At 35.7% G+C, this 12977-nt stretch overlaps 1 protein-coding gene across 1 annotated transcript; it reads right to left on the minus strand.

Annotated features, from left to right (window-relative positions):
• Nucleotides 1-5852: 5852 nt before the first annotated feature.
• Nucleotides 5853-6761, minus strand: Cavporv1r606 (vomeronasal 1 receptor cavPorV1R606). Its single transcript, NM_001167462.1, has one exon. The coding sequence runs from the start codon at nt 6759-6761 to the stop codon at nt 5853-5855; it is 909 nt and encodes a 302-aa protein (NP_001160934.1).
• Nucleotides 6762-12977: the final 6216 nt, after the last annotated feature.

Here is a 12977-nt window from a genome sequence, read left to right on the forward strand (position 1 = left end):
TCTACACTCCCATCAACAATGGAGAAGGGTTCCTTTTTCCCCGCAGATGCTCCAACATTTGTTAATGGCTGTTTTTTGGAATAGCTGTTAATGGAATGAGATGTAATATCAGAGTTACTTTAATTTGCATCACCTCACTGTCCATTGAAGTTCAATATTTTTATATATTTATTTTTCATTTGCATCTCTTCATCTGAGAAGTGTACATTCATCTTACTTACCAATTTTTGTATTGGGTCTTTGAATTTGAGGATCTGTTGTTTTTCAGTTCTTTGTATGTTCAAATATGAGTCCTTTGACGGACAACTGGCTGAAATTATTTTACACTCTCTGGTCTGTCTTTTCACTTTGTTGGTGATTTGTTTAGATGTGTAAAAGATTATTAATAGGATGAAGTCCCATTTGTTGATCCTTTGATGTACTTCCTGGGCAGTCTGCATTTTGTTCCTAAAGTTTCTGCTTATACTTATCTCTTCAATATTTTTACTTACTTTCCTTTCCAGTAAATTTAGTGTTTCTGTTTTAATATTTAGAAAAATACAGAGAAGAACTAATGCCACTAATGTTGAAATTCTTTAATTAAATTAAAGGTAAGCTAAAATTCTAACATCGTTCCTGGAAGCAAGAATTATCTTGATACAAAAACTAGGAAAAGATCCAACAACAACAACAACAACAACAACAAAACTACAGAGCAATCACCTTAATGAACATAGATGCAAAAATCTTCAGTAAGATACTGGCAATCAGAATGCAGCAAATCATCAGGAAAATTATACACCATGTTCAAGTAGGATTCATTCAGAAGTGTAGGAATGGTTCAAGATACGCAAATCATGAAATGTAATAAATGTATTATTAACAGAACTATAAAGAAAAACCATATGGTCATCTCAATACATGCAGAAAAATGATTTGATGAAGTCCAATACCCACTCATGATAAAACCCAATTGTAAAGAGTAATAAATTTGAGACATTTATACCAAATGAGTGAATGTCAATACCTTACTCCTACGTGAAATAAATAAGACTAATGTGTACATATAGCATTGTCTCTCTGGTGTGAGATATTGATACTGTATATAAAATCCAGTAAAATAGATATCATGAAATAGGAAGAAATTGTTCAACAGGATTGGAGAACTGGGAGAGGGAGGAAAGGAACAGAAAAGATGAGAGTAAAAGAATGAAATGGAAACAAAGCTTCATAAATGAGAAGAGAAAGTGAAGGGAAACAAGGTAAATGAGAAATATACTAAGATATATCATGTACAGGTGCAAGTCCCTATAATGAATGTGATCACTACATATGACTGCATTACATCAAAAATCTTTTTTTTTTTTTTTTTGTCTTTTTCGTTTTTATCGGTACCAGGGATCGAACTCATGACTGCCTGCTTGCAAGGCAGGCACTTATGCCGCTGAGCTAAGTCCCCAGCCCCTACATCAAAAATCTTAATAAAAATAAAGGGAATATTCAATAATAGAATTAAAAATTAAAAATACGGAAAATGTCACCTAAATCTCTCATCCCAATAGAATCACTCTCATATTTTTTATATTTTAAGTTTGTGTAGTAAATAATTTTACAAACCATTCTACTGAATATAAAAACATGAATAACAATACAATATAATGCAAGAACCCCAGATATGATTCAAATTTTCTCAGTGTACAGACAACTAAGAAAGTTCTAAAGAGTCAAGGCAATCAGTGAATGCCAAACCCAGGATTACACAATTAATGAGTCTTAACTGACTTTATGAATTCTGGTTATGATATATGGTGAATCTTTAAATTTTAATAAAATGTACATGTATAAAGACATACTGTTCCTTACAAATATTTTATTGAATTAGTATATGTTTGCCATGAAATTCACATTCACCTTAGGGAGCAGGCACATGTACATAATACCTCTTGATACTTTTTCAATCCACTTTCTATCTCCACTAAATACTCTCCCTCCATCTCTGAATCCTTTTTCCCTTTTTTAAAAAAAGGATCAATATTCTTTTTAGTTCATGTTTATAGCACATCATTTTTACACTCATTGTTGGTATTTTTAAAATGTACATATTTCCCAGATATTTATACTTCCACTTCCCCTCCTACTCCCTCATCCTTTGTCTTTGGGGGCCATTCCCACTGCAAAAGATCTAGCTCCATGTTTTTTCTACCAATTGTTTATTTTGTTCTTTGTTAAATGCCTCACTCAAATTAGATATGCCGTACAGTGTTGAACCTTGTGGGTCTGATTTATTTCCCTTAAACTTATATTTTCAGGTGTATCCACTTTCCTACAAAAGGTTGAAAATTTATCCTTATGGGTATCTGGGTAGTATTCCCTCATGCATAGTTAGCACACTTTCTTTATCTGTTGATGAATATACAGCCTGGATCCAGGACCTAGCTATTATGAATTATGGTGCCATTAAACATTGATGTGCATGGATCAGCGTAATGTAACATTTTTTAGCTCCTTTGAAAAGTTATCTAAAAGAGGAATAGCTAAGTAAAATAGAATTGCTAATTTTAATTCTTGGCAAAATCTCCATACTGGTTTACATAATAGTTGTACTAGTTTACATTCCCACAACCATGTAGGAGTGTTCCTTTTTTTACTATATCCACCTGAACATTTGTTGTTATCAGAATTCTTGATGATTAACATTCTGGTATAAGATGAAACCTTAATATTGTGTTAATTTGAACTTCTCTAATTTTCAGAGATTCTGAACATATTTTCATATGGTTTTGATTATTTCTGCTTCTTCTGATAAGTGTCTATTTAATTCACTTGGCCATTTCTTGATTGGATCTTTTATTGTTGTAGTCTAATTTTTTAAATTTGTCTAGATATTAGTCCGCTGTCTGAAGAGGAGACAGAAAAATATTTTCCTTCTGAAGTTTGTCTCTTCAATATACTGCTTCTTTTCCTCGCTGTGCTGAATCTTTTCAATTTGATATAATCACATTTGTTGAGTCTTGTTATTTCTTGTGCAATTACAGTTCTGTCCAGAAGGACCTTGCCTACACTTATGCCTTCAAGATTCTTACCCATTTTATTTTCCATTAGATTCAGTGTTTCTGGTTTAACACTCATATCTTCAATTCATTTTTATTTTAGTTTCATAAATGGTGAGATAAACAGGTCTAGACTAATTGGCTATGGATAGACAATCTTCTCAGAACTATTTTTTAAAGAGGCTATCTTTCCTTCAGTATATGTTTTTGGCCACTTGAAAGACATACATCTGGAGATGTTTCAATATCCCTCTGTAGTGTTCCATTGTTCCCCATATCTGTTTACGTGCTAATGCTATGCCACTTTTATCCCTGGCAATTTGTAGTATAACTTGAACTCAGCTTTGTGATACATCTCACTTTGTTCTTATTATCAGGCATTACTTTAGTATTCTGGTCTCTTCTCATTCCATATTAATTTTAAGACTGTTTTTTTCTAGTTCCATGAAGAATGTTGTTGGAATATGGATTATAATTTGATTAAATTTGCTAATTATGGAAGGATGACTATTTTATCTATGTTTCTTCTGCTTATTTCAGAAGAGAGGAAATTTGTATTATGCAGTGTTTTTAGTCCTTTCAAGATATAATAGGGCATGTTTATGTTTTGTTTTTGAAGGTACTCTACAGGTTTAGATTAAACAGACCTTTATTTTTAACCTACTTGTGTTTGTTCAAACTCAGTTATATTCAGTTAGACATGGTCCATTTGTATTTGCACTGCCATTTCATCCAGATCTAACTGTAGAGAACCCATTCTCTGATGGACCCCTCTGAATTTTTCTACTAGACTGCCTAAACTAAGGTTTTATTCTGCTCTTTTCTCAGGTCATAAAGATGTATTTTCAGTTACCACTACCAGGTCTGTTCATGAGAGACACAGAAACATCCTTGAGAGAAAGAATTGCAAAATTGACACCTGTGTAGGGCACATCTCCATGTTGTGTCTCTTATAAAAGTTCTACTACTTTTCTTAATTTTCAGTGTCTTCAGGAATATTCTTGGAAAGATTTCATTAAATGTTTGCTGGAAGTAGCTTGAGGGGTGGTACTGTACAGTGGAAGTATCATTTAACTCGTATATTTTAAAGGACAGATTTTAAAATATGCATTTCCATTCCAAATGTTATGTCTTTTTTATTCCTTTAACATTTCTCATGTTTGGATAGTATATAACAGTATAATAGTGTTGGTAGGATTGCTCATCTAATTTTTTCAGTGACTTCTACTGTGATACTAGGTTCTGAAATACTGTATAAATGTAAAGTCCGCACTCATATATTGTTGATAAAAATCCAGAAATGTCATGGCATGGATTTTCACTTTTTCTCTTACATGCTCTGGAGAACTACTCTCAGATATTTGAATCACACTTTTGTTACATTTGAAATCAAAATGGCCTTAAAGGAAAATTTACATTGCCACTGTAGGAGGGTAGAGAAGTCCTTTTCTTATTGCCTTTAGCACTCATTTTGCCAAACGTTTGTCTCCCGGAAGCTGCACTTAATGTGGACCTTCAGTTTCAACACCCAGATACTGATGACCTAAGTGAGGGCAGGAATTTCTGTACCCTGTGCTGACAGACCACATAAAAGATTATCTGGAATATTTCTGAATGCTGCCATGGTAGCACAGTGTATGTTTTGCTTTATAACCTGGTTTTAGAGAATTCTTCGTATCTGGACACTCGAATTACATTTAGTTTTATAAGTACTCATAAAGATTTTAAATGTTTGTGTTAATTTATATAAAATTTAGAGCATAAACTTTTCACATTGACTATATTGTGACACCATTTACAATAACATAGTACTGCAGAAAAAGGGATTTGTAATTAATTCTGATTTCAGTATATATATATATATATATATATATATATATATAATTTCTGTTACTTATAGCATTCTGTTAAGACAAGAAAGAAAATAACTCTAACATTTGTTATTTAAGTTATAACACTAATAAAGTAATTCAAGGATACTTGTGAGTATTGGTTATTTGATTTCCAAAATTTAAAAAAGCTATCAATTTGAACATATATTGTACTCTGCCCATCATGATCCACTTTCCTTATGTATTTATAACATATACTATTTTAAAAGTATGCAAATTTAGTGAGAGAACAGAAACAAAATTTGCCATTCTTCTAATGTTAGTTCTGGTAATATTAAATGATATCCAGAGAATTAAGACCATAATACTCTTAATTTATGGAATTTTTTATTTAACCCTACACAAAAGCCCCAGTTATACGATTATCCCATACAAAGTTATTTATGTGCTTGAGAATCTACTATGTGAAACTATTGAATAAGTGAGTAATTCAAGAAATTTTTTATATAAAGTTTCTGTTCCCATCTAAATTTTTAAAATAAGGTTCTTGAGATGCAACTGAAATGAAACAAAAGTAAATATGAAGCATATAAACCAGCAAATATCATCATAATACTATACAGAAATTAATTAATACAGTAGCATCCCAATTTTTTTTTGCAAAATTATGATGCGTTCTTACTGTTTATTCTTAGTCTCTTGGTCTATTCTAAAAATCCAATGATATCACATTAAGTTTTTTACAGTGTAAAACCAGATTTGCAGTTCTTAAAAAGGTTAATATTGAGTACATTATTGTGCTTCCTAAAGGAATATACTGTTACATTATCTAGTATACACTTATCAGGAGCATGCGTTAAAGTAAATACACTTAGTAGAAAAATCATAATTACCTCATTTTAAATGGTTTTCCAGAAATTTAGTTGCCCATTGTCAGAAAGATTACTCATTGTGAAACAAAAGAAAAAAATTCTTATGTTTGCCCCTACATTTATAAAAAACACTTAATCAATCGTCTTTCAGTACTGATGAGCACCAAGGGACTGACTGTGGCATAGCCATTGCCAATCAGCATCTGGATACAACGACTGATTGGGTCATGGTTCCACAACATTGCCGAGGTATATTCAATAATACTGTCCAAAACATACATGACAGTGAAGAAACTCATGAGCAACAAAATAGTCTGGGTGGCCCTTTTTTCTGGGGATGATTTTGGAGATAGTTTGGTGCAGTGAAGATGCTGCAATTGTCTTTTATGTTTGCACAAGAGAATCACCATGTACCCACTTGAGAGTGCCATGAGCCCTATAAATGTCATGTGCTGGAAAACCATCAGTGACAAAGATATGTACTTGAGGAAGGAAGTAATGGGCAAAATGGAGCAAGACTGAGTGACAACAATAAGATTGTGTGAGGTCACATTGGGAGTGGCAACAGTGGAGATTAAGAAACGACCATTGATGAGCATATTGAAGACCCATAAAAAGAGAAAACAACACAGGTTCTGTTGCAGGGATTTGTGTTTGAATTTAGTCAAACAGCAGGTTCTGGGGCTGAGGGTGATGGCCTGGAGGACACTCAGCAGGCAAGTGGTACAAATAGAGAGGCCCCTCATTAACCTGTGCAAATAGATAACACATTTACATGTGGTGTCATCCCCCAAGTGCTGAAACCCGAATAGATCTATCGCTATAAAACCTGCAATTAAAAGCATTGCTATATGGATAAGGCTCAAGTGACCAATGGTCAGATCAGTGGGCTTTGCCTTGTGCTCCAGAAGAAATATGAGGACATGACAGAGAAGCAAAAAAGTGTTGGCCATGACTCCAATGATTATTTCAAAGAAAAATATGTGCTGAACATCAATAAAATTGGAAAATCTGCCATTTTTATTCATCTTCATGGAGAAGACACAGCACCTATCTGAGGAGAAAAGCATTGAAAATTCTTTATCACATGTATTAGCTCCTTTTAAGTCACTCCCAACCAACACTATTTCTCCATAAAAATACATAGATTCATCCCCATGTGTACTTTCCCCACTTATAGAGGCACCTCCACTTCACACTCTCCAGCAGTTTTCTGGACTTTGTCTTTCCCAGAAGTTTCTGATCATCGCTGCAGTATGGGTCTCCCTGGTGGGCTGCACCTTCACCTCTGCAGTGAAACTTTCATGAGAAATAAAGTATTCTCATTTCATTTCACCTTTAATTTCAAAATCTATAGTTTTATTTTCCCTTGTACCTGCATTGTGTTATTCAGTAAATGAAGATTTACTCACATGTGTGCAGAAAAGGAAAATAAAATATTTTAATCTGATTAGGTAGCAGTTTCTGAATTTTGTGTTTCACGCAGTGTCACAAACATAGACCCCTAAGTGGCCTTGTATGTCATGTACTTATAAATGATGTTTGCTAAAAATATCTTCTGTACATTATAAAATACACCTTGATAATGTTTAGACAAATACCATTAATATATAACAATACTTAAAGGTTTTACTTTAAAAGATTGAGATAAAATAAACTAAATGTGAATTATGAATTCTTGCATGTGATTTTTCTGAAATTAAATCTATAGTTTAATTTGTTTCAACAATTTAACCTTAAACAATACACAACTATTTCAAATTGCTCAAACATATTATTAAAATCTACTATGAACTGAGAGGATAGGACTATATTATTTTCAGTATTATTTGCTGTACTTGTTCTTCAAAGACAAACGACTAAGGCTGGACAGACACATGCAAATGTGAGGTGATACTCTATATCCTATGGTGGCATGATATTAGAAGGTCATTAACTGAATCTAGAAAAACTACTTTGGTGGAAAGAAACTACTCTGCTTTATCCTGAGCACTAATTTATGAAAGTGACATAATTTAAGGAAGTCATGATCACTCATCCATATTACCTCCCATGGAACACTCAGAAAGATGACAAAAACTTATGGTCAGTCATCCATCTGGATCTAAATTGTATGGCTCTCACAAATCTTTATTATTGAAAAACGTATTCAAAATATCTTTGTACTGTTCTTGAGTGGGAGTGATATAAAGGGGAAAAGACATAGCTAATACTACATGAAGATATTATCATATAAGCAAATACATTCTGGAGTAAATGAACATTTCATGAAAACTAGTTATATTCCTTCCCTTCCAGCCATACCTCTACCTGCTCATACATGCTGTGCACTACACAGCTGAAGAGCTCGGTGGACAGAACAGGAAGTCTCTCTACCAGCAGGATTTCCTAGAAGACTCTTCTGGTAATATAGCCTTTATAACTGACAATGCTGCCTGTTAAGGTGCCTAGGAGATCTATCACAGGAATATAGGTAAAAAGTTGCTCTCAGAGATACTAGAGGTTAATAAATACATGAATAAATCACAAGTAACTCAGAAGAAAGGTCTGATGGAGCCATGCGAGGAATGAGTTACAAAAAGTCTAGTGGGCAACACTAGACTTAAGGAGGATTTAAACACAGAAAGTAAAAGAAATAGCATTCCATTTGACCAGTCACTTTTGGAAACTGTCCTAACTCACAGTAAAGTCTATTGTGCCATAAGGAGGAACATAATGAAGTCCATATTCTCATTAGTATTATAATCCAGAAATAATTCACTGAAACATGCTATTATTTCTTTAGTTACTAAGACAATGGACCATCTTGTTATAGTTATCATAAAACAGACCCTAACAAGAAAAAATGCACAGCTCATGAAATTGAGACAGGGGCATGAGATAGATGGAATCAGTAGGAGAGGCAGAAGCTCTTACAGACTCTTCTGCAACTTTGGGTACCTCCAGACTTGGGCCTGGTCTGACTGTAACACAAAAGAATGGCAAGGAAGACACACACCTCCTTCCTTATCTGTAGTATGAGCATAATCTGCATGTTACAGTTCAGAGATAAGATGGCTTATGTCCAGCACATTATTCTGTACCTTACATACATAAAAAGACACCCCAGTGGCTTCTTATTACTATAACCATTGTATCAGCATCACATCACTCTCTTCAACATGGTTCTTATTAATAAATTAAAGTCAGATACAAAACTGGTCTGGAATGAAATTCAGCATACATACGGGAATCAGGTAGGTGTGTGAGTATATTGGTTAAGGAACTCCACTGACTGACAGTATTAAAATTGGGTTAATAAAAAGAGAGTAGACGAGAGGAACCTGAATCCCAATGGGAAGGCAATGTCATCAGCAACAAGATGGTCCTGAGAACACAGCATTTGTAAAATGTGAGTTTTCCCCTCCTGAAAAACATGAAACAAATTTTCAAGACTATTTCAATAGAAGAACGCTTTTCACCACAACTCCTTTTCTGCAAAAATATGCAAATTCTGTCATTTTTTTATTGAAAAGATTGACAGATATCTGGAGGTTGGACTCTTCACTGTTGCTCACTATGACAGTTGTTTAATGGTATTTTGAGCCATATCAAGAGAAGGTTATTGAAACAGGAAATCCCAATGGCTATTCAAAAGTATTGAAACAGCAAACCCTAATGGTACTTTGTCACAAGCAAGGATATTCCAGCTGTGTATGAGAAAGTTTTTCTGCTTCTAGTAATGATTTAAGGGCCATGTTGTACTCTTGTGAACCAGTTTTCATTTTCATTTGTCATCATAATCTTTATAATCTGTAAAGAGAATTCCATTTCCTACTTACCTGTTGCCAATAAAGGTTTTAACAACCAGTGGTAGTTGAAGAATGTAGCACCCACTGGGAAATGAATATGAGGTCAGAGAAATGAAAGTGTTGCATTCTAAATATTTTCCTCATTTGGCATATCTGTTGCCAATGAGAGTACAAAATGTTTTTATGGTAAAGATGAATGGAGAAAATATAAATGGACAAGAATGGTCTTTCTGCTTATAACATTCTTACAGAGTTTATTTTTAGACTTTAGTGGAAAGGCAGAGGTATCTATTGTCATCAGTTTGTGTTATTTATTTTCAATATCAATGCAGTCTAACTTTCACTGTGCTCAGAAATGAGATTTTGTAACTGGTAGAGCACATGGGTAACTACTGAAACCATTCAATATAAATTTGTGAAGGTAATAGAAAGGTTCATATGACAAAGTGGAATGTTCACTTTGGAGAAATGAACTAAATTGTGTTTGTGGGAGGATTTTTGAAAGAATGAACCTCACTAAATAGTAATGAATTAGAAAAGTTAAAATAAACAACTGTAGATATTACTTTTCCAAATGTATGTTTAAATATCTCAAAAAATGGTAGCAGAAAAACCTAACATTTCTCAAGCAGTCATATTGGAAGTTTTTAAAATAAGAAGTAAAAATACAAACTTAAAAGCTGCATTCTAAAATGACCATATTTTCCCTGAGAATTGATTTAGTAAATAGTAAATTGATTTAGTAAAATAGTAACTTCCTTCGGAGAACAAAAATGCATACTTGAAATTATTTTAATATTTTATATGAAAAGCTCTGCTAATTTTCAGTCATTAAATTAAATTACTAAAAATTTCCCAATTGCACTGCCAGATGAACATTTGAATAATATATTGGCCAGAGCTGCACTGTTCATCTGAATCCAACAAACTCTTGATTCATTCCATCCCACCTTCCTTCCATGATGTTTCCAGGACCCTGTTGACCCAACTCATTCTATATCCCTTGAATATAGACCCACTTACCTATTGTGAAGTGTGAAGGAGTTTGCTAAACCTAAAAAGAGTCGACATAGTTTTATGGAAAACTCATCATTAGCTCATCTCTCAGTAGACCTGTAACTTTAGTGTCAGAAGAAAGGTGACAAGACTCCATGAGGGAGGGTAAAATAATTAAGTCACCAGTAGAGCATGTCATCTGTTTCTTATTATTATTTTATTCTCTGCAGGATCATAGTCATGTGGGGAGAGCTCTGCTCAGAACTTTCTCCAAGTTCCCTTGGAGAGAACAGAACCAAGTAATCATCACCACTTCTCTCATGCTGATCTAAATTCATATTAGTCCAATCCCAGTGCATGTCATATAATGATTGAGCTCTGGGGTGAGAGACTCCTGGAAGCCCTTGTGAGCTCTTTGGAGCTCTCAAGGTCATCTCCCAACCATGTGTCTTGGGCACCTTCTTCCTTAGTCCATTCCCCAGTGGAGCTTGTGACTTTAGGAATTACTGGACCTGTGTCCTATAATCTTCACGTTTTTGGATTCATATTCAAACCAGTATGATAAAGTTATCTCTGAATTTAAAAAGAAGTAACGTAAGAATTGAAAAATAGAAGCAGAGATAATGGATGAAGGTTGAGATACTAAATCACAGGGTAAATGAACTTAATGAAGCTGATGCACAGCCCAAGTTGCCACCCATTCTAGATAAAAGCCCTATGACCAGCTCTCATCGTCACTAAAATGAGGAAAGAGGCTATCACTTTCTCTGAAAAGCACTCTTTGCAAATATTCTTCAACCACACAATGCTTTACATAGAACTACAAGTTGAATTGTGAGGCATGGCATCTTCAGTACTAACTGTGTAAGAAAACATGATCTTTTGGCTAGACCTGCAGATGTCTCAGAATCTATAATCAGAAGATGGTAGTTTGAGATCTGGGGTGCCCTCACTGGCCTCTCTGCGTGTCTGGAGGACTCTGGATTTCTGCGCCCAGACTGCTGGAGTTCCCTCAGGCTTCCAGGTGCAGTGAAGGAGAGAGGTGGGTTTAAGGCTTCCACATCAGCCTCCCCATTCCCGGCTTCATTTGGAGACCTGCTGAGCTCCCGATAGGTGGGCTGGCCCACACTACCAGCCTAGCCCAGCCTGTTTAGCTGCCGCGCCTGGCCACAGGTCTGCAGAGGAGGAGCTGGGCAGATCTGGGGTGCCCTCACTGGCCTCTCTGCGTGTCTGGAGGACTCTGGATTTCTGCGCCCAGACTGCTGGAGTTCCCTCAGGCTTCCAGGTGCAGTGAAGGAGATAGGTGGGTTTAAGGCTTCCACATCAGCCTCCCCATTCCAGGCTTCATTTGGAGACCTGCTGAGCTCCCGATAGGTGGGCTGGCCCACACTACCAGACTAGCCCAGCCTGTTTAGCTGCCGCGCCTGGCCACAGGTCTGCAGAGGAGGAGCTGGGCAGATCTGGGGTGCCCTCACTGGCCTCTCTGCGTGTCTGGAGGACTGTGGATATCTCTGCAACCAGGGAGGGTCCACAGGTTCCTGAAGCACTGCGGCCTGTGGTGAGTACCCTAACCCAGCTGCGATTGAAGAACTGTGGAGCTTCCAAGGGGCAGGTGGGCACACAGTGTCCCTGAGGCCCAGCTTGTCTGGAACTGTGGAGTTCTGAGCAGGCAGAGGAGGGCCAATGGTTCTGTAGGCCTAATGGCTTGGAGTAGCGCGGCGCCAGAGTCCCAGTAGCTCCAAACATAGAAGGGGATTTTCAACAGATCCTGAGGAAGCTTTCAAGTAACACTTGAAACACAGAAATATAGGAAAATGACAAAACGAAAGACCAAATTACAACCTCAAACCTCCAGCCCATCTCAAGAAACCCTAGGAGCGATGTATATAGAAGAAAATATATCCCATCCACCTCATATATCGGACACAATAGCCACTGAAATTGGCAAGCAACTCCAGGAAGCTTTAAAGAAATTCAAACTCGAAATAATCTCCCAGATAAAAGAAGAAATGATAAAAGAAATGAAAGAGATTCTAAATATATCTAAAGAAAACACAGATAAAAAATTGGAGGAACTAAACAAAAAGATAGAATCCCTAGATGAGCAATATAAGAAACAAACAGAATACATAATGCAGATGCACAGAGATATACAGGAAATAAAACTCCACTGAAAGTTGTTAAAAACCGCCTTAATGAAAGTGAAGATAGAATTTCAGACCTTGAAGACAGGATTGCAGCTAGTGAACAGGAAAGGAAAGATCTTTTGAAAATAACAAGGAACCAGGAAACAACAATTCAACAACTGCAAGACGATGCAAAGAAGAATAACATAAGAATGATAGGGATTAATGAAAGAGAGGGAGACAACATGAAGGATGTCAGGAGGATATTTAGAGAAGTAATAGCTGAAAATTTCCCAAGCATGAGATCAGAAACTGACATCAGGATCAGTGA

Source organism: Cavia porcellus, unplaced genomic scaffold, assembly GCF_034190915.1.
Source record: "Cavia porcellus strain 051 isolate PalLab524CR breed Dunkin Hartley unplaced genomic scaffold, mCavPor4.1 scaffold_9, whole genome shotgun sequence".
NCBI classification, from domain to species: Eukaryota; Metazoa; Chordata; class Mammalia; order Rodentia; family Caviidae; genus Cavia; species Cavia porcellus.